The 20025-nt window shown below is 37.9% G+C and overlaps 3 protein-coding genes across 8 annotated transcripts; 2 read left to right on the forward strand and 1 right to left on the reverse strand.

Moving 5' to 3' along the window:
* Positions 1 to 3872: 3872 nt before the first annotated feature.
* LOC133720229 (ubiquitin carboxyl-terminal hydrolase 8-like) lies at positions 3873 to 12315 on the forward strand. The gene is made up of 13 exons (XM_062146435.1): positions 3873 to 4235; positions 4342 to 4533; positions 5085 to 5226; positions 6271 to 6330; positions 6431 to 6526; positions 7669 to 8016; positions 8109 to 8249; positions 8357 to 8527; positions 8625 to 8882; positions 9114 to 9262; positions 10489 to 11022; positions 11237 to 11510; positions 11879 to 12315. The coding sequence occupies exons 1-13, from the start codon at positions 3898 to 3900 to the stop codon at positions 11993 to 11995; spliced, it is 2820 nt and encodes a 939-aa protein (XP_062002419.1). The 5' UTR covers positions 3873 to 3897; the 3' UTR covers positions 11996 to 12315.
* Positions 12316 to 12444: 129 nt separating this feature from the next.
* LOC133720230 (dihydroneopterin aldolase 2-like) lies at positions 12445 to 15872 on the forward strand. Of its 6 annotated transcripts, none has more exons than XM_062146437.1 (4): positions 12445 to 12782; positions 14422 to 14478; positions 14882 to 15086; positions 15474 to 15872. In XM_062146437.1, the coding sequence occupies exons 2-4, from the start codon at positions 14460 to 14462 to the stop codon at positions 15676 to 15678; spliced, it is 429 nt and encodes a 142-aa protein (XP_062002421.1). In that variant the 5' UTR covers positions 12445 to 12782; positions 14422 to 14459; the 3' UTR covers positions 15679 to 15872. The 6 variants fall into 6 exon arrangements, with proteins under 6 accessions (XP_062002421.1, XP_062002424.1, XP_062002425.1 ...); XM_062146440.1 differs by having other exon boundaries at positions 14888 to 15086; XM_062146441.1 differs by lacking the exon at positions 12445 to 12782 and adding an exon at positions 13837 to 14304 and having other exon boundaries at positions 14888 to 15086.
* A 1081-nt stretch (positions 15873 to 16953) lies between these two features.
* LOC133723720 (L-ascorbate oxidase homolog) lies at positions 16954 to 18988 on the reverse strand. Its single transcript, XM_062150599.1, has one exon. It carries the CDS (start codon positions 18849 to 18851, stop codon positions 17193 to 17195), a length of 1659 nt encoding a protein of 552 aa, XP_062006583.1. The 5' UTR covers positions 18852 to 18988; the 3' UTR covers positions 16954 to 17192.
* Between the last annotated feature and the right edge of the window lie 1037 nt (positions 18989 to 20025).

Here is a 20025-nt window from a genome sequence, read left to right on the forward strand (position 1 = left end):
TATGAGTGCAGTAGCAGATTGGACGGGTGCAGTAGCAGGATTAGGCGATGACGAGTGCAGTAGCAGAACACGAGTAGGAGAACTAGACGAGTATGAGTGCAGCGAGTGCAGTAGCAGGATTGAACGAGTGCAGTAGAAGGATTAGGCGATGATGAGTGCAGTAGCAGAACTGGACACGAGTACAAGTGCAGTAGCAGAACTTGACGAGTATGAATGCATCGAGTACAGTAGCAGGATTGGACGAGTATGAGTGCAGCGAGTGCAGTAGCGGGATTGGACGAGTGCAGTAGCAGGATTAGGCGATGATGAGTGCAGTAGTAGAACATGAGTAGCAGAACTGGACACGAGTACAAGTGCAGTAGCAGAACTTGACGAGTATGAGTGCATCGAGTGCAGTAGCAGGATTAGGCGATGATGAGTGCAGTAGCAGAACATGAGTAGCAGAACTGGACATGAGTACAAGTGCAGTAGCAGAACTTGACGAGTATGAGTGCAGTAGCAGGATTGGACGAGTGCAATAGTAGGATTAGGCGATGAGATGAGAGTAGTAGGAGAGTGAGGTCTGAGATTCTTTCTCTTAGCAACGTGTAGAAGAAAGATATATATTTTTTTTTTGCTTTTGAGAAGTAACATAAATTGATTATTCTTAGAAAAAAAAAATAATATAAACAGATTATTCTAAAAAAAAAAAGTAACATAAAGGGATTATTCTCATAAAAAGAAAAAAAAATATAAAGGGATTAGAAGTCAAAATGAGTAGTTAAGGGGGAAAAAAAAGTAACATAAACGGATTATTCTCAGGGAAAAAAAAAAGTAATATAAAGAGATTATTCTCGGAAAAAAAAAAGTAATATAAAGGGATTAGAAGTCAAAAAGAGTAGTTAAGGGTAAAAAAGTAAATTAACTCATGACATGTGGCAAGTGGAGAGCAGATTGTCATTATTTGTAAGATTTAATCCTTATAAGACCATCTCCAACGGAGTGGTTATTTTCCACGTGGAGGCCCAACAGCTATAAATGACAGATAAAAAACAAGTCCAACCCAGATGTCATTTGCCACATGGATGACAGTTTTGTTTCAATCTGTCAAATTTGACCGTGGCTGAGTCTTCTGTCTTTTAATTTTTTATTATTTCTCTCTCTTCTTGCTCTTTCATTCTCGTCTCTCTTTCTTTCCTACCCAAACCAAAGCAAAAGTCTGTACATCTGCAATTTTGACATAAAAGAAGCAATACTACTTGAAATTTTAAGAGTATATCAGTAGAAATCTGATTCCAATAAGGTTATTACTTGAATCAAAATTCTGATTGGTGTACCCAAAGCATCAGATTGTTTAAAGATGTGAAGATCAAGAAGGGGAAAAGCAGTTTGGGTTCAGAGGAAGAAGATGATTGCTGGGTAAAAAGGTCTCTGCAAAAGAGATGGATCAAGAATACCTACGGCCAAATAGTACGTCTATGGTGGCTGGTGATGATTGATCAATATTTGAAAAAAAAAAAATGAATACGATGGAGAGATTAGAGAAACAACCCAAACAGGAAAGGAAGATAGAGAAGGAAAGAGAAAACAGTCCAAACAGATGAGATGAGATCCAAAAAGGATGTTCGATGGTCCTCCACCGTCTTTGATCAGAATCTTCTCAACTTTGGTCTGCCTTATTTACAAGATTAACTGATGTTCAAAAAGATAGAGAGGAAAAGAGAGAAGGAGAATGAAGATTCGTTGAAGAAAAGAGAGAGAAGAAAGGATGATAAACATAAGGGAGCTTCTATTCATACCTCCAAAATTGGTATTTTGACCTCCTCACTTAATAGACCTCCAACTTACTTTTACAAATAACCAATTTGCTATCTACACCTCTTAATTTTCCCATAATGCCCATTGTCCAATTAAATAAATAAAAGCTTTTTTTTTTTTTTTCAATTCATACCTCAAAAAATCAATAGTTGGACCTCATTCAATTTTTGAAGATTTCACAATTCTATTTTACCTTAATACAATTAAGCTGGAAAAAAAAAAACTTTTAGTTGGTAGTCGTCTCTCTCTGCCCCTGCTGCTTTTCTCTCTCTCTCTCTCTCATTATCATTTGTAATTTTATAGAGGTTGTTTACAACCTTGTACGTGTGAACTCTTTTCAGAAAATTTTCAACGTTTTATGATCTTATGGAGGTTAGATAGCTTATGTTTCTTTTTGTTGAATCAATGAAATACAATGACTCTTTCTCCCCTTGTCAAATCTTCTTTCCACCTCATTCTTGCTAACAGTTCCACAATTTTTTGTTTCCTGATTTTTTTATCAGTTTCATAGCTGAAGCTCTTTTTTCATATGAAACCTATTTCCATTGATGGGTGATCAACCACAAAGTTTAGAAAATTTTGACAACAACATAGATAACGTTTGCCGATGTATATTTTAAGGTTCACGTTGGAGGAGAAAGTTTTCTCCAATTAAAGATTACTACTATACGTAGAGGTAAGAAATTTTCTTTTTCTTCCCTCTTTTGTGTCTTTATTGGTAATTTAACATAAGTTGACAAAGTCAACTATTATTTGAAAAAAGAGGGAGGTCCAAATAACAATTTTGGAGGTATGAATAGAACCTCCCTAAACATAAAAAACAGAAGAAAGGAGAAAAAAGTAATAAAATAATAATATTCTTTTGACCCATCTATTGGAGTAAAATTCTAGTAAATGTCAAATTGCTATGTCAGCTGTCAAATTTAAATTTGACAGAAACCAAAAGACATCTTTGCTGGAGATGCTTTAAAGGGATTACAAGTCAAAATAAGTAGTTAAGAGTAAAAAAGTAAATTAACTCATGACATGTGGCAAGTGGAGAGCATATTGTCTTAAGTGTAAACTTTTGTCCTTAAATGTTCAAAACCAAATGTTGTGGAGTTTTTTGTGTTTTGAAATCCTATCAAGGGGGTATATGTAGTTTGCTATATTTTATTCTCTTAAATGAAAAATTATTTAACATTCTGTTAGTGGGAGGACAAGTGTCACGATATTATACAAGTAACAGAATTGGAATACAGAAAACTGTGACGGGTGCTCTCCCTCCCAATGAAAAATCTCTTATTCAAAAGCTATTTAATAGCCACTCTAAAGAAATAGTCTATTTAATACTCTAGTTAATTCTATATACGGTAGAAAACCAAAAGACTAGAATCTTAAAGACTCAAAAACCACCATTCTAGAACTCCAAGGGTCTTGATTAAACGACGCATTTAGAGCACGTTTACTTATTAGGAATGTGAATGAAAATGGAAGGAATGATTTCGGGTTAAAAGTATTTCTGCGTTTACTAACCGATAAAAAAATCAGAAAGAGTGTGGGTCCAACCTTCTTGTCAGAAATCGATTCCTGATTATCAAGAATTTGATTGTGAGGGGGGGAGAGATGAGTTTAGGAATCAAAGCCTCTAGAATCAAGACCGACTCCTTTCTTCTCCCATTTCACTTGTCTCTGATTCATGATTTTTTTTTCTTTCCAAGCAAGTAAACATGCCATCAATTTTGTATGAATATGTTCCGTATCATTATCGACATAAATGAATGAATTGACGCTTTGAGAGACTCAAAAAATCAAAATATGATACGAAACACAAGTAAAACCCAACCTAAACAAAACGGAGTGGGCCGACCCGATCTATTTGACTTTTTTTGAAATATCTATTTGACTTTGTTGCGAACTTGAAAGAAGCCTCAATTAAATAGACACACGAAGAAGCTTCTCTCCTACTACTCTCACACAATCTCAGCGTGTGCTTCAGCACAGATGTGGGTTAGAAAGTGGGGAAATTACCAAAAAGGACAGAGAGAGAAGAAAAGTTATGGTGAACTGAAGAAGTAAATATAGGGTCCCTACCGAAAAGTGGTAGTGGGTATTATTGTTATGACCCGACTCTCGGAAAAGCTCCGTCTGTCTCTCTTCCTTCTTCTGTACAATCCAACCCGGTTTCTCTCTCCTCCTAAGCAGCTCTTGGCTACTCTCTCCGTCTCCACGCTCCACCTCGCACGCGCCCTCGCCTCCAAAACCCTAGCCCTCTTCTTCTTCTTCTTCGCCATGGACGACACCTTCCCCTTCGCCTCTCCCGACGGCGACAACGACGGCTGGGACTTCGACCTCCAGTCCCGCAACCGCGCCCAGCGCCCCCGCCTCCTCCACGACTACGACGACGACGACGACGTTTCCGACAATGCCGTCGATAAGGTCTACCTCGTTCCCTACAGGTAACGCAGAGAGAGAGAGAGAGAGAGAGAGAGACTTGGCTGTGTTCTTATTTGAATGGCCGTGGGATTTGATTTCTTTGTTCGCATTGCTTGCTTTGGATTTCAGGTGGTGGAAGGAGGTTCGGACCGAAGACGATGATCGTGGCGAAGGGGTGTTGTACAGCACTTCGCCGGAGGAAGACGACTCCGGCTCGGAAATTGTGTTGAGTTTGAGGAAGAGGGACTCTGCTGAAGAAGGGTTTTCAGGTCGCGAGTATGCCTTGGTCCCTGAAGCGACATGGTGCCGCGCACTCATACGGTTAGGGAACTTTCTTCTATAAAATTTGTTTCTAATTCTGGTATCTCTCAACTTATAATTGCTTGATTAGGGCACGCTTTAGATTTTTAGGGTTTAGAAGTTGGAGAGACTAGTACATTGCTCTGGTATAAGTCTTAATTGTTTGTTTACGTGTCTGGATTCCATTACATTTGCACTCTCCAATGTGATGAATATGGTAAGCAACATTTTCAGCAAGAGCTAAGCTTTTTAATTTTTTCCGTAATTTATTTGAATTGCCTGCCTTGATTGCTGTATTGTAAAACGGCAACAAGGGGAAACCTTGAGTGTAATAATAGTTGGCGGAGCTTAAAGGGCAGATCTGATCAGAGCTTTCTTGTTTCCACCACTTGAAGTGACTTGAAAAGTTGATTTCTATTCATATATACATGACTTAATAATTTTTATGCGATGGCTGCTTTCTCTTCCGCCCCCCTTGTGTCTATTTGTGCACCACTGTTGTCATGTAATCTCTATTATGGAGTGGCCTGGCCTACCTTATAGTGGCATTTATTTGTCTTCTCTTCTTGTAGGCATTATGATTTTAATACAGCAGCAATGGATAATGTGAGCTTCTTTGGTGATGAAGAGTTTTTAAAGGATGTCTTTTCTTTACAAATTAGGCTCTTTGTTTCCTGGGAAACAAATTCATTGGTTGTAAAGATCAGCCAAAAGGTTAGTTTTATTATTGAACCCTATTCTGTAACCCTTTGCTCTCGTTATAGTTCTGTAATAGATGAATTCTGATAATTAGTTATGGAAGTGGGATATTTTGGATCTCAATTTGATTATATGGATTGCTGCAGTTCTTGACATATAAATGTCTGGGAGAATAATACTCTAGATTCGGCTGAGCATAATAGAAACTTCGAAAGTGGAATTATTGGTGCTTTTTGCCACCATAGGAAATTGGTGCTCTTGATATGATAGATATGCAAAGGGTCTAAATCCTTCATATGCACTGATCCTAATTTAATTTAATACAAGAATTAGATATCTGATTGGAATGGTTCTGTGATATTTGGTGGAAACTTGGTGAATATAGTTTTATGGGGGTGGTACAATCCTACTGGAAGAAATGTCATATTGGGTAAGAGGAGTCAGGTTAAGAAATACAGAAACAATAAGTGGCAACATAATAATTTTGATCGATAGTTTGACTTATTGCAGTTGGACTTGAAGCATGAGGAGTTGCTTTTTTTGATGTAAAGTGTTGTATGCTGTATGGTTGGTGTGACATTGTGGTCTTACTGAAATTTGGACTGTTAAATTTCTCTTTATTTTCTTATAACACTATACTTGTGACATGAATATGCTTCTTGCTGAAAAATGCATATGATAAGTTTCCGTGCTTGGGTCAAATTGCTCTGGGATGAAATAGTAACACTGTTCAGTGCAGTCAGCAGCAATAGTTCACATTAGGATGTACTAGCGCAGTGGTAGTTGGGTAAAGTCCATGCAACTAGGCAATGTATCGATAGGTATAGTGGCTTAAGCAACAGAGTATTTATTATTCTCTCCTCAGACACCCAAAAATGCAAGGATTTATCTCTAGCATACAAGTTGTAATTATTAGGAAATAGTCATGACGTGTATGATTGGTGGATTATTCCTTGAATGTTATATCTTATGTGGCCTTGCTTAATAGCTCAAACCACATCTGTTTCTTTAATTTTAGATCGGTTTCTTATCTATCTGACTATAGAGTACAATTTTCAGGATAATGCGGCTGATTCTTTCAAGAGAGCCTGCATTATTTTCAGTTCAGAGCCCGAGCCGGTGAGTGAATTGACAATAATCATTTACAAATATTCTAAACAGCATTATGTACAATTGTTTTATGTGTTGATATTCACTTGTTCATGAATTGATTGGACAGTTGCATATTTGGGACTTCTCAGGGCAGACAACCCAATTTTTCATGAATGACAGAATTAGTTTGCCAAATGACATTCCTGGACAACTGAACAAAGAGGTGAATCAATTTTATATTCCTTTTTTGTTTTTTTCCTTTCTAATCTTGTCTTTACTTTCACCAGCAAGTGCCGACAAGAAATGTTAGGATGTTGAAATATAATGTGAATTTGAATAGATGAATAACACTTGTGTATGAGGTCTTCCATATAGAGGGAAGGATGAATGAAGAAGAAAACCAACTTTTACATTTGGTAATATTTTTACTTTTACTTGCAAGTGTCTGTGAACATTAGGATGTAAATAGAGTTACCCTTTAGTTAGCTGTACCTTGTCAAATCAGAGAATTTCTTGTCACCTATGCTGGTGACTCTTGTTTTTGTTTTTTGGTTCCTTTGTTTTTTACCCTTTCCGTCTGGCACTGAAGCATCTTCTCATAGGAAGATCACTGTTACAAGGCATAAAATACTCTTGGGAAACACTGACCAGAGATGGCCAAAAGTTGTTCTGGCATGTTGTGCCTGACACTGTTAAGGGGACTGGATTCATACAGAAGGGAGAATTAAAGCAGAACCTGATGTTCTTTCTGTGATGGTCATTTTTACTATTTATATCACAATACGATGAATAGCAGTTTTTATCTCATTGTACTTCTTTAGGCCTGTGACTTCTTAACTCAGTCCGCTTTATCAGATTTTTATTGAAGGTTATGCTGGTGATTGCTATTATAATCTGAAGTAGGTCATTCTTGAAGTTCAGCACCATGCATATCTGCATTGAGCAACACTGAGTAGCTTGTATGAATTGTTAATAACTGGCTGTTTTATCAATATCTTTAGCTTTACAGGGGTAAACAAATCAGGTGGATTTGAATTTAGACGAATACAGAATATCAAATTGTGCTTGTATAACAACAGTCTTGGCAAGTTTATGTAAATTATGCTTCATGAATAAAGCCTTAACTTCAGCAATTGAAGGTTCCTCAAAGTCGGTGATCTTCTTCCTAGTTGAATCATGAATTCTTGAATGTTTTTCAAAAGGACCGGAGGCATAGTATAGAAGAATGCAGATTTTTATATTACAAATGTCTAATCAACTTAATTTTGAATGCGCATTGTGCATTTTAGATATAGACATATATCTCTATGGCAGACTAAACTGCAAAGCTCAGCCACATACCTTATTTTCATGCTTTCTTTGCAGATTGTCCTGGAATTGCATCTTCATGGATTTTCAGAGGTCAGAGGTTGGAGGAGTGATGACATGGCTGAAAACCACTTCAGTATTGATGGTTGTATTAGTGGTGGCTCTTCTAAAATGAATGGGAACATTTACTACGTCAATCCCTATTTAAACTCAAGCAACTCCTGGCGAAGTGCTGTTATGTATAGAGGAGTTGGTTCTTTAGGCTTAACTGGTATAAAGAATCTTGGGAATACTTGTTTTATGAACAGTGCAATCCAATGTTTGGTGCACACTCCAAAGCTTGTTGACTATTTTCTAGGAGATTACCGGAAAGACATGAACTATCAGAACCCATTGGGAATGAAAGTATGTAATTGAACGAAGCTTTCTTAGTTTCCATTTTAAATAGTGGAATCTTTACTTTCGTTGATTCCATGATACTAAATCCTCAATTTCAGGGAGAGCTTGCTTTTGCATTTGGAGAATTATTGAGGAGATTATGGGCTCCAGGTGCAAGGCCAGTGGCTCCAAGAATGTTCAAGCAAAAACTTGCCAGTTTTGCTCCTCAATTCAGTGGCTATAATCAACATGATTCCCAGGTTAGTGAGTAATTTTGGTTATCTGTAGTTCCTAGGTACATTTATTTACTTTTGTTTTGTGTGGTAAATAAGTTCGTCGTTGTAATTTGGTGAAGTGTTTCATTTAGGAACTCCTTGCTTTTTTGCTGGATGGTCTCCATGAAGATCTAAATCGTGTGAAATGCAAGCCATATTTTGAAGCTAAAGATGCAGAGGGTCGTCCAGATGAAGAAGTGGCGGAAGAATATTGGCTGAATCACCTTGCTCGCAATGATTCCATTATTGTTAATGCATACCAGGTAAGTTGTCTTGTTTAAATGCTTTTTCATTTTGACATTAAATTTCTACCTATACCTACCAATTAAGTTCTGTGGATCAAATTCATTTTCATTGTAGGGTCAATACCGGTCAAAATTGGTTTGCCCCGATTGCAACAAGGTGTCCATTACATTTGACCCCTTTATGTATCTATCACTGCCATTACCTTCTACAACAATGCGGAGTATGACTTTGACGGTTTTAAGCACAGATGGTGCTGCATTGCCTACTACATTTACTGTAACAGTGCCAAAGAGTGGGAAGCTCGTGGATCTTACTGAAGCCTTAAGTATTGCCTGTTCTCTAAGAGATGATGAAACCCTGTTGGTGGCTGAGGTATTTACTGAATGTTCTCTGTTGCATGTCGTTGGGGGCGGGTGGGAATGACATATTGTATGTCTGTATGGATGGGATGCATGACAGTTATACTTGTCATGTGGCAGTCGTGATCGTGTCTGCATTGTTTGCCTTTCGAAAATCATTTGGCTTTTTGTGCTTTCACCTCTCACATTCTGTTGACATCTTAGATTTTGCCAATTGCTAATGCTTTGACCTCTTTGTTTGTAGATATACCAGTGTCGCATATTTCGTCTATTGGAGGATCCATCTGATTCATTAGCCTTTGTTAGAGACGCTGACAAACTGGTTGCTTATCGCTTACCAAAAGATTTTGAGCGATCGCACTTGGTTGTGTTTCTTCATCAGGAGAAGGGAAAGTAAGTTTTAGTTGATTTCTGAAATAAATCATCACTTCTTTATACAAAATTCAAAAGAGTGATACTGCTTTAAATTTTCATGCTGTGATTAGTTAATTTGCTTTTCTCCTTCCCTCCTATACTGTGCCTAACCAAAAATATTATTGAAATAAATGAGCGACCTAAAGAATCTGTGGGATTACAAATTAGCTGGGGGTATTTTGGGAGTAGGAGATGTTCAATGTGATATCCTCTTTACATTTACATGTACTCAAGGTACTATGTCTGATAGAGAAAAGATATTTTCTTCTATTTAAGGATCTAATGCAATTTAGGCAGGAAAAGACACATGACATGGATGCAAAATAATAGAAGCTGTTTCTTACAGCTGACTAGAATATACGTTTAGTACAAAATATACCCTATTTGTCGGTTCAGCCTATTCTTCAAAATCAGTTTGTGTACGTTTAACTCCATGAACAATGTCAGTGATTTTGTATGTGCTATATAGACGGCTTCATTAAAAAAAATTGATTAGCTGATGTTATGTGAAGTATTCTTTTCACTTATTTGTGCTGTAGTAAAAGGGTAGTAATTGTTCAGAGTGTTCTATTAATGTTTTATATTCTTCAAGATAAATGTCATATGGTAATGAGAATTGCATCCCACAGTTAAATCAGTCAACTTGATTATGACCTTTAAAAGGTTTTTGAGCTTCAAAATTGTTATCTCTTTTTTTTTTTTTTTTTTTTTTTGTGCTTCCTTTTCTTCGGTTTCTTTTGATTTATCCTCTTGAATGTTCGTGTTTAATTCGCAAGTCTTTGTTTCTTATTCTGCATTTTAGGTTGTAAATACCTTTTGCGTATTGTTTTCTTTTTTCCTTTAGCATGCTAAGGGGATGTCGAAGGTTTTTTTTTTCTCCTCTACATTATAATACAAGGCTCCAATAGCACTTTATTTGTAAGTACATGGCTCTGGGAAAAAAATGCAATAATCTCATAACACATTCGGTAAATTGGTGTTTATATTAGATAGACTTTGACCATCGTCTGTTGATTATGAATTATATCTTTTATTCCCTTTTTTTTTCCCAGTTGTGATCTCTTGAAAAGATCAAGTAGTGTTTGCATGTTTATGTTTTCAGTGATGAAAATTTTGTTATTATTGTCATTGTTTCTAGGATTTGTTATTGTTTTTGTTATTATTTTTCTTTAAACTACTAAATACTTTTTTCCATCTGCGGTCAGGTATTACTATAATCAAGACACAATTGGTATCCCACTTTTAGCAAGGGTGTCTGATCCTTGTTATGGATCTGATATTCGCAACGAATTCCTAAATAATTTAAATCCATTCTTGAAGCCTGATGGAGATATATCAGATGTTTTTGATGATGATTCTGGAAACTGTGCTAATGAAGACTCTAACAAGGAGGATGACAGTAGTCCTACAGTTTGGGATAATGATTCTGACACAGACAGGGGAACAATGGGTGAAGCGCTGTTGGATACTGACTTCAAATTTTACTTAGCAGATACAAGAAAGGAAATAGAGTTGAATCAGCTGATAGAGGTCTCACGGTTGCCTGTGATACCAAGGCCTAAGATACTGGAGGTGATTGTTTTATGGACAGATGAGATGATTAACAAGTATGATACACGCCTTCTAAACTCTTTGCCTGAGGTTTTCAACATTTTCACGAGTAGTGAAGAATCTGTTTCCCTTTACAAATGCCTTGAGGCCTTTCTGAAGGAAGAACCTCTAGGACCTGAAGACATGTGGTTAGTGTCTGTTCATTTGAAATCACAAGCACAAAAATGTCATATGTCTTATTGAATTATGAAATTATTTTTATGAAGTTTTTTTTTTGTGCGAGTGTTTTTGTTTTTGTTTTCTATTTTTTTAATGTTAATTTTGTTCTTATTGGTATTATTGTAATGATGGATTGCAGTTTCCTGGTGCCTATCTAATGCTGATTTTACAATTATATTACAGGTTCTGCCCTAGCTGCAAGACTCCTCGGCAAGCCAGCAAAAAGTTAGATCTTTGGAGATTGCCTGAGATATTGGTTATTCATCTGAAAAGATTCTCGTATGACCATTATTTTAAGAACAAGCTAGAAACATTAGTTGATTTTCCCATTTATGATATGGACATCTCAACATACATAACCCACCGCAGTAACCAGTTATCCAGTCGATACATGTTGTATGCAATCAGTAATCACTATGGTGGCTTGGGTGGTGGTCACTATACGGCATTTGTTCATGTAAGTGTTGTTTAATCTATTGTTGGAAGTACCTTTTGTGAATTGAATATGCCATACTGTCATGAAACTTGGACTGCAAATATAGTTCAAGGCGTGGTAACATAATATATGTATCCAATTTTTAAGTTTCAGTTTCAGATTAAAGAAATGTAATTTTTTTTTTCTAAATGAGAAAGAAATATATCACAGCTAGTTGTAACTTTTCGAACCTTAAAACAGAAACACTCACTTGTCTTGTAGCTGTTACTTTTTCTCAGACCTGATTAGCAGGATTGTGGAGTGCCTTTTTACTATAGAATGTTTGCTTTTCTTCTCTACATGGACCCTTTGGATGACATGGATTTTCTAACCACCTTATTCCCATGCAGCTCGGTAAGGGTTCATGGTATGAGTTTGATGATGATAGAGTTTCTGCTGTTAATGAGGAGAGGATTAAGACTTCAGCAGCATATGTTCTTTTCTACCGAAGAGTACCAGATGTATAGACATATCACAATTGTATAGTTCATTAATGATTGGGAAACAGTTAGAGAGGAACAACACCCTGCTTAGAGGAGAGATGTAGAGAAGGAACACAAATGGTTCATGTTGTACAGCATTTGGTGTCAGTGAGTGAGCCATAATAGCATTTTTAGAAAGGGTCATAGTAGCAGTAGGAGAAGCGGCAAAGAAGAAGCATCGTTTTGAGAAGGGGAAGATAGCATCACCTCTTTGGTTTTTGTTTTAGATGTATATATATTTTTCATACAGAAAAACATTGAAATTACATCAATTGCAATAGATGTGTCTTTCCTTTCTATTGGTATTTGTAATGGTGCCTATTGTCTGTCACTTTAATTATACCGCATTTGAGTTGGTGTAAGACTAGGGTCTCCACCAATCTCATTGCAACTAGTTTTTTTTCCGATCAAAATTTTTTAAATTCTCGACCGAGATGAGAGGTTTTTCCGGTTGCTATCTCAACTCTCTAGTACTGAGGTCAGGTCTGTTTGCCATAGGTGTTTGAATTTATCAGGCTCATCCTTTAGGTATTCGGAGTTCTGAGCATTTTTTCAGATGAGGAAGAGACATTTGGAGAGTAGTGCTTGACACTAGGCCTGACATTTAAATCCGTAATCCGCAAACCCGCACGGTAAAAGCCCGCACGAACCCGTCCATTTTTTTTTATATTCGGCAACCACAAGAAAGGCGAGCAGCCGAGCACAGCAGCCTCCCTTCGCAATCACTCACCGCTGTCTCTCTCATCTCTCTCTGCGCGCCCAATTTCTCAAGGTATTGGATCTGTCATTTGCTTTGGTTTTTTTTCGATTCTGTGCAGTTTTTGTATCTGGGTATTGCATTTTGTAATCTGAAATCTGAGTGTGTTATTGGTTCTGGGTTTGAATGATGGAGTTTTCGTTGTGATAGATTTCTGGGTTTTTGTTGTGATAGATTTCTGGGTTTGTGTTATAGGTTGCTTAGCAATTCGAAATGGGTTTAGTGATGAATTCCTGGTATTAGGCCATATGGATTGGTTTGAGTGGTTTAGATCGTGAGGAACTAATTGTAGATGCTCAAGGGACTATTCCATCTTCCAAAACTTGCCGACGAAGTCCATAATCTTTCGAAACGTCAGAAAAAGTAAGAAAAGGGTACTCAGAGGACAGAGTACTCTTCAACCCACCTGGGCTTTGTTTTAATAATCTTACAAATTTGTTGAGCGACTTGTTTAAAGTTAGAATCTTTGGTTTCTGTTGGAAGGTATCTAACTGGGGTTTTGGCGGAGGGGTCTTCGGATTGAAGATGAAGCTCTGGCCATGAACCATTGGGTCTTTCTAGCTATAATTGCAGGTTGTGTATTGAGAATGGAAATTAACGTCGATATTATTGAACGGAGAGAAATGGTGAAAATAAGTGAAGGTTAAAGCATGAGATTTTGGAATCTATTCTGTTCAATGACATATACTATTTAGCTAGTGAGTGAACTGCATGCTATTGATGGTCCAAACTCCAGAGTTTTTATTTGTAACCTTATTGCATCAATATAGTTATAATCCTTGCTTCAAGCTTAGCCACGGTTTTTTTGGTTCAATACTACTAGTCAATGGTTCTTATTAGTGTAAAAAAAAATAAGAAAAAAAAAGCTGCTTACGGGTTTTAACGGGTTCCAACGGATAATCCGCAAATCCATCGGGTTTAGCCCGCGAAACCCGTTAGTTTAACGGGTTCTTACCGGGTCGGCCCGTTAAGAACCCAGCCCATTAAGAACCCGCATGTTGCCAGGCCTACTTGACACTAACAATATGGATTCTACTTTAGTAGAATCTAGTGTTCATCAAGCTAAGTTCTTTTGGGGTGATCTAGAAAATGAAGAACCCTCGGTCATTATACATATGCTCAGGTTGAGATAAGTAATTTGTGTTCTTGGTTTGATGAAGGTGAAGTAACTCTGGAAGATGAAAATCTTCTTAAGTTTATTTCAAAGTCTCAAAAAAAAAAAAAGAGTATCGAAAATTCAAATTGAAGATCAAAAGAGATTTACAAGACTAGTGGCATATTTTCTTTGGTCACTAACTGATCGTGTGAATACCAGTGTTAGCAAATAATGATAGTGCCTCTTACAAAAAAACGAAAAAGAAGAAAAGAAAAAGAATATCGAAAATTCAAATTGTTCCTTTTAAATCTTATATCATCCAAGTGGAACCTTATATAATTCGAAAAGAAGGGTGGTCGTGATAACGGGGCAGCGATAGTTGTAAGCACTCACTCTCCAGAATTGACGGTGTCCGACTACTTGTCCCATCTTTCAGGTTCAGTTGAGTTCTATACTTACATGAAATAATCCAAGAATTGATCGAACGTGGGATTTTTTAGATTTTTGCATCTATCTGTAAATTTGGTTTCTGAATCACTCTTCTTGTTTGGTCCTCAGATTTTGTTCTGGGTCTACTCAATTTAGTGAGTTCTCCAATGGCTGCTTCTGTGACTGGTAAGTGAACTCTGCTCGTAACTAGTTACAGTTTATTATCGAACCTTTGTTAAAGTAACAAAGATGTAATCCAGAAACCTTTTTTTTTTTTTTTTTTTTTTTCTGTTGGGTATTTACAACTAGGTAATGGGTTCTGAAATCTTTGTACTTGGGGTGATATTAGCTCTGTTGGGTTTTTGTTGAGTTTAGACCATGGTCGGTTGTGGAATTTTTATCTATCCTAGAATTCAATTGAGGTATTAGGAGTTTATAACTTACCAAGCAAAGTCAATTTTGCCCAGTAATGTTGTTATTTGGCTTTGTATATGGTTTAAGAGAATAGTCTCCTTTCCATGTGTGTGTGTTTTAATGCTCTGATATTCTTTTCAGCCATTTAGAGATAATAAGAATTGATTTTCATCAGGAACAGCACATGAAGATGCTGCAATTAGAGGGGGGGATAAGCTTGTACTAAGGGGTTTGAAGTTCCATGGTTTCCATGGGGTGAAGCCAGAAGAAAGGAAGTTGGGTCAGAAGTTTCTGATAGATGTTGATGCTTGGATGGATCTTCGGGTGGCCGGAAGATCTGATCAGTTGTCAGACACCATTAGCTACACTGAAATTTATCGGTCAGTAATTGCGCATCATCTTCTACATTTCCTTTATCTTGGAAGCTCATATATTGGTGTTCTAGTCAATTGCTGTAATTCAGCATTTTCACATTGTTGTCAAATAATTACCTCAGTTTGATATGGCTTTGAAAAACTTATTAGTCTTTCTTTAATAAATTCTGTTTTAATTCAGTGGCTGTGCTCTAGTCTAATAAATACATTATTATTACTTATAGTTGCTTGTCGAATATGTAAAATTGAAGTACACCTGTGGAGCTAGGCACCTGTAAGTTGTATGCCCAAAACAAAAACTTGATACAATATGCTTCTCATTTTATGGGCCAATTAAGGTTTTCTCATATTGTTATTGGATATGTTTTGATGATTTAAATTTGTAAACCACAGCATTGTAAAAGAGGTTGTAGAAGGGCCACCTCATAATCTTCTGGAGTCTGTTGCTGAACTCATTGCATCTACCACTCTGAAAAACTATCCCCAGATATCTGCTGTCTCTGTGAAAGTTGGAAAGCCTCACGTTGCTGTTCATGGTCCTCTTGATTACTTGGGCGTTGAGATATTTAGATACAGAAGTATTGATGCACCGAACTAAAGATTTTATCATTTAATCTATGTCCACGTGATAGCCTGAAACAGGTTTGCTTTGCGTGTTTATTTTTATTTTTTTGTTCCTTTCAAACACTTGGTGGGGATTCTTGTTCTATAGTTTGAACCAGTGCACAGGTGACTGTAGTTCCTTCTCACGCTTATGCTTATTTATTGAAATTTTTTTTTTAATTTATGATTTATGATATGTGATTCATTTCTTTTACCCATTTCACTTTTCGGGAAGAGTTTAGCAACTTCCTTAATTTATAAAGTACTAAAATATTAGCTTAGATGTCTCCTTAGTTTTCAAATGTCCTTTGTGCCATCAAATCTGTCTATTTTTCTATTGATTTATTTCTCTGAGCGACCACATGATGTTACTTTTCAGCTACTTTTCCAATATCTATTCTTCATTTCTTAGTTATTAAATTCCATACCAACAGTCCAAATTCCGGTTTCAGCAGTTACGTTGCAGTGAATATGAATCTGTAGTTTTGTCCATCTCACTGGTTACTTTATGATTTTACTAGTGGTCTAGTTTTTGGTCTTGTATGCTTGAAATGACAGGGAATGGTTTAAAAGTGATAGGGAAAACCTGTCTTTGGTGGTCTCAACTGAAATTAGTCAAATCACACTGATCGACACCTTTGGGATTTTTGACAGATTGAGGGCATCTCATTGTATTTGTTAGCTATAACTGAATCCTGATTTTAAGTACAACTTTTCTGTGTGATTTTTGCATAGTAAGTTTGTGCAGCTCTGCTGTACCAAATGATAAGTTCGTGCCGAGTATTGGCGGTATTTCTTGAGGAACCTGCAGTGGTACATTCTGCATAGTAATTAGCAGCTTACAATTTCTATTCAGTTATCTATGTTAGGCAAGGTATGAAACCATATTCTGGGGAGTCATGCCTGGATATTTGCCCACTCTAGAACTACTGTATAAATATCACTAGTATTTGCAATTGCAGATACAAGTTCTGAAGTTTCTGGCCATCAGAGCGAATACTTTTGTAGGACATTCGACATGTGTGATGCAGCTATAGCAATACCAAACTTGGTTGTTCTTTCCATAATTTTGTGTGTGTGTTGTGGGGGGGGGGGGGGGGGGGGGGGTTGTGTGTGTGTGTGTGTGTGTGGAAGGAGCCTAACCCAACCTGTTTATAATTTCGTATTCTTGTAATTGTCAAGCATTGGTGAACCCAAATGTGCGAGTATACAGATGAATTACTGACCTTCCCAGGATATATTCTGTCAAGTGTATATAAATGCAAGTACGTTGCAGAAACAAAATATAACTATATTTGATCTGTTTAATGACCTTGCCTAGATAACTGGTTTGAACATTGTAATTCAGAGACACAATATAAAGGTACCACGCTTACTTAAAAATAATAATAAATAAATAAAGATACCGTGCAGGATTAGATAGAAGTTCGAATTTATTGCAGTTTGGAAAGGGTTGATATACAGATCTATCAACCCTGACTGCTCCTCTTATATACACGTATAGACACTTTAAGGGCCGTATGGAGGGGGTTGAGGGAGACCCTTGATGCCACAGAGAGGTGTCTGGTCTAGCAGCATGTACTCGTCCCTGAGAGAGCGTGCGACATTTTCAACACTCAAGTAGAGCTGTTGTCCTAGGTACGCCCTCTCTGGCTGTGCTGACCTCAAGTTCCACATTCCAGCGTTGTCGAATGTCAACATAATGGCGGCCCATGAGCCGGGATACACGTGGACGGTGTGTCGGCTTATGGCGTCAAGAAGGTTGTAGTTCCTTCTTTTCTCTGGTGCCCACCTCCCAAACTCGATGGCAACGGGAAAGAAAGCGTATCCATCCAGATGCCATGACTGAATGCTCTTCTCGTGGTTCTCAAAGATAATCTCCACAAAGTCCCGGTAGGTTTGGTTGACAACATTAGGTGCTAAGGTGATCTTGTCCTCTACTTCAGCTGAGGGCTCGTCCTTGATGATATCGTACTTGAAGACCTTGTCCGCAACTCCAAAGTACTGGGCATACTTGAGTGGGGTTTCAGTGTCAATGTGGGAGACTCCATTTATGGCATAGCGCAGCTTGCCATCAACCTTGCTGGCAGAGTTGACGAGCTTGATGGTGCGGGTGATGTTGATGGCACCATAGTGATAGGAGCCTTGAGGGTTAGGCCTGGCAGCACTGGCAGTGAGGTTCCATCTGAAGGAGCGGGCTTGGTTGAGAGACCAAGCCAATCCCACAGGAGGCGAAGGGAGTTCGGGGCTTGCAGGACCCTTGCCGTTGGTGTATCGGATAATGCCTAAACCGGTGAGCATAGTCTTGGTGAATCGGGTGTCAGCCACCATGTAGTAGTCCATAGGTTCTTTGTCAGCCGTGACAAGCGCCGAAAAGCATTGCCCGAGATGCACATCAAGAGACTCGTATATGTTCTGGACGACGTGAGAGCCTTCCATCTCAACAAGCTCCATTGTGTGGCCTTGGATCCTGAAGTTGAGCGAGTTCTTGAGACCAACATTGCAGACTCTGAACTTGTAGGTCTTTCCGGGCGTCATGGTGAAGAGGGGCTCATCAGTGCCATCTCCCTTTGCGTTCTTGCCATTAATGAGGACACCGTCCGGCCTTCCCATGGAGCGACCCATGTCCAATTGTTTCCTGAGACTGCTGTGGCTTTTGGTGTACCAGTCGCCGATGAGGACGGTGTAGTCATCCTCGGGATCAGCATATGGAACTGGGATCAAGAGACGACTGTTAATACGGAGGCCACCGAAGGCACCACCTGCTCTGTGCATGGCGGTGATGGGATAGTAGAAATAGCTTCCAATCTGGTCCTTCACTTGGAAGTGGTACGTGTAGTTCTGACCAGGAGGAATAGGGCACATAGTCCCTGGTGTTCCATCTTGCCATGAATTCTTCTTCTGTTGGATTCCATTCCATGTGAACATCAATGGTTCATCAAGGTTGTTGAAGACATTGATGACGATGTTGTTGTTGGTGGTGGAGTTAATGTTAGGTCCCGGAAACTCGCCGTTGATGAGAATGCCTTGCTGGGGGACTCCTAGGGGAGAGATGGTTCCATAGGTTACATTCCATGTGAAGAAAAGGTAAGGATCCTCACCATGAACAACTGAGATTACGCCAATCGAGAGGCACAACAGCAGCAAATTCATGGTCATGGAACCCATCTCTCTGGCTCTACAACTCAACCCTTTCCAAACGCAATAAAATCTTTTTTTTTTCTTTTTCTTTTTCTTTATCCCTAAATTCCTATCCCTATTTTATTCTTAGGACATGGGAAGAAGATCTCAATCTTCTTCTTCTTTGTTTCGTTAAGGGTCCCCAACCTCTTCCCTTTTATACTATTCATTGCGATATTCTGAACCATTCAAACTGTCCGGGATTGTCTCTGAGCTAGCTCACCCTTGTTAGGTTCCGCGTGATTGAACAAAACAACAATAACAATTATTTACCAAAAATGATAACATCATGTAGTGAAAAAGAAAATAAAATCATGCATTAACCACACAAAACAAAACAAAACAAATCGTCATTCTCTCCTGCGAAACCGTCAAAAAGATCTCTCTCCTCCCCACATTTTCCAAACGTTAATTGATTCTGGTGGAAATTAAGACAGGGCACATCCTTTCTCTTTTTGTTGAATTAATTCTGGTGGAAAATTAATTCATGAGTCTAGGACATAACACTTAGGAAATTGGGAAATTGCAGACAGTGCCGTAGCTACTATTTTCTAAAACAAAGTTTAAACTAGTAAGCTACTAGAAAACTGGTTTTAAAAACCATATCAAGAGTGCCACAGTATTACAATTGTTATGAAGGAAACAAAGTTACTACTAATTAGTTATTTGGACCGACTTGTATAATTCAGATTTTTCACAGCAAATTATCGTCTATCTCTGTTGATAAGGATTCCAATTTGCACCATCCATCATATAGAGCTGAAAGGGAAAAGCAAAAGAACAAACGAAGGAGAGAGTGAAAAGAGTAAATCTACACGGATAATATTTTCTCTTATATATTTCTATGTACTCTATTTTTTTGAAAAGTGAATTCATTGAAACTTTTAACGATTACAATCGTTTAGAATGGCATCCCGAAAGACCTTGGGAGCAGACACAAGCCATAGACGGCTTGAAGCTAGAGCTAAGCTAGAACAAACCAGAAGGTGTACTACACCAACAGGAAGTTCATGTACAATAAAATACTGCTCTGAATCACTTATAAAGACACTAACAGAAAACAGAAGATCAATTCTCAGCCTCCTCAAGATAATTACCAACAATGAGACCATTGCCACGATCTTGAGATTTGAAGACCAAACCATCAGAATCTGTAATTCGG

The sequence above is a fragment of the Rosa rugosa genome, chromosome 7 (genome assembly GCF_958449725.1).
Source record: "Rosa rugosa chromosome 7, drRosRugo1.1, whole genome shotgun sequence".
In the NCBI taxonomy this organism is placed as follows: domain Eukaryota; kingdom Viridiplantae; phylum Streptophyta; class Magnoliopsida; order Rosales; family Rosaceae; genus Rosa; species Rosa rugosa.

Excerpts from the sequence above, each read along its gene's own strand:
- LOC133720229 (XM_062146435.1), top strand. The coding sequence starts at position 3,898 with ATGACCCGACTCTCGGAAAAGCTCCGTCTGTCTCTCTTCCTTCTTCTG. Across the intron at positions 5,227-6,270 it reads TTGTAAAGATCAGCCAAAAG|GATAATGCGGCTGATTCTTT; the intron begins GTTAGTTTTATT and ends TACAATTTTCAG. Across the intron at positions 8,250-8,356 it reads ATAATCAACATGATTCCCAG|GAACTCCTTGCTTTTTTGCT; the intron begins GTTAGTGAGTAA and ends TGTTTCATTTAG.
- LOC133720230 (XM_062146437.1), top strand. Across the intron at positions 15,087-15,473 it reads AGCTACACTGAAATTTATCG|CATTGTAAAAGAGGTTGTAG; the intron begins GTCAGTAATTGC and ends TGTAAACCACAG.
- LOC133723720 (XM_062150599.1), bottom strand. The coding sequence starts at position 18,851 with ATGGGTTCCATGACCATGAATTTGCTGCTGTTGTGCCTCTCGATTGGC.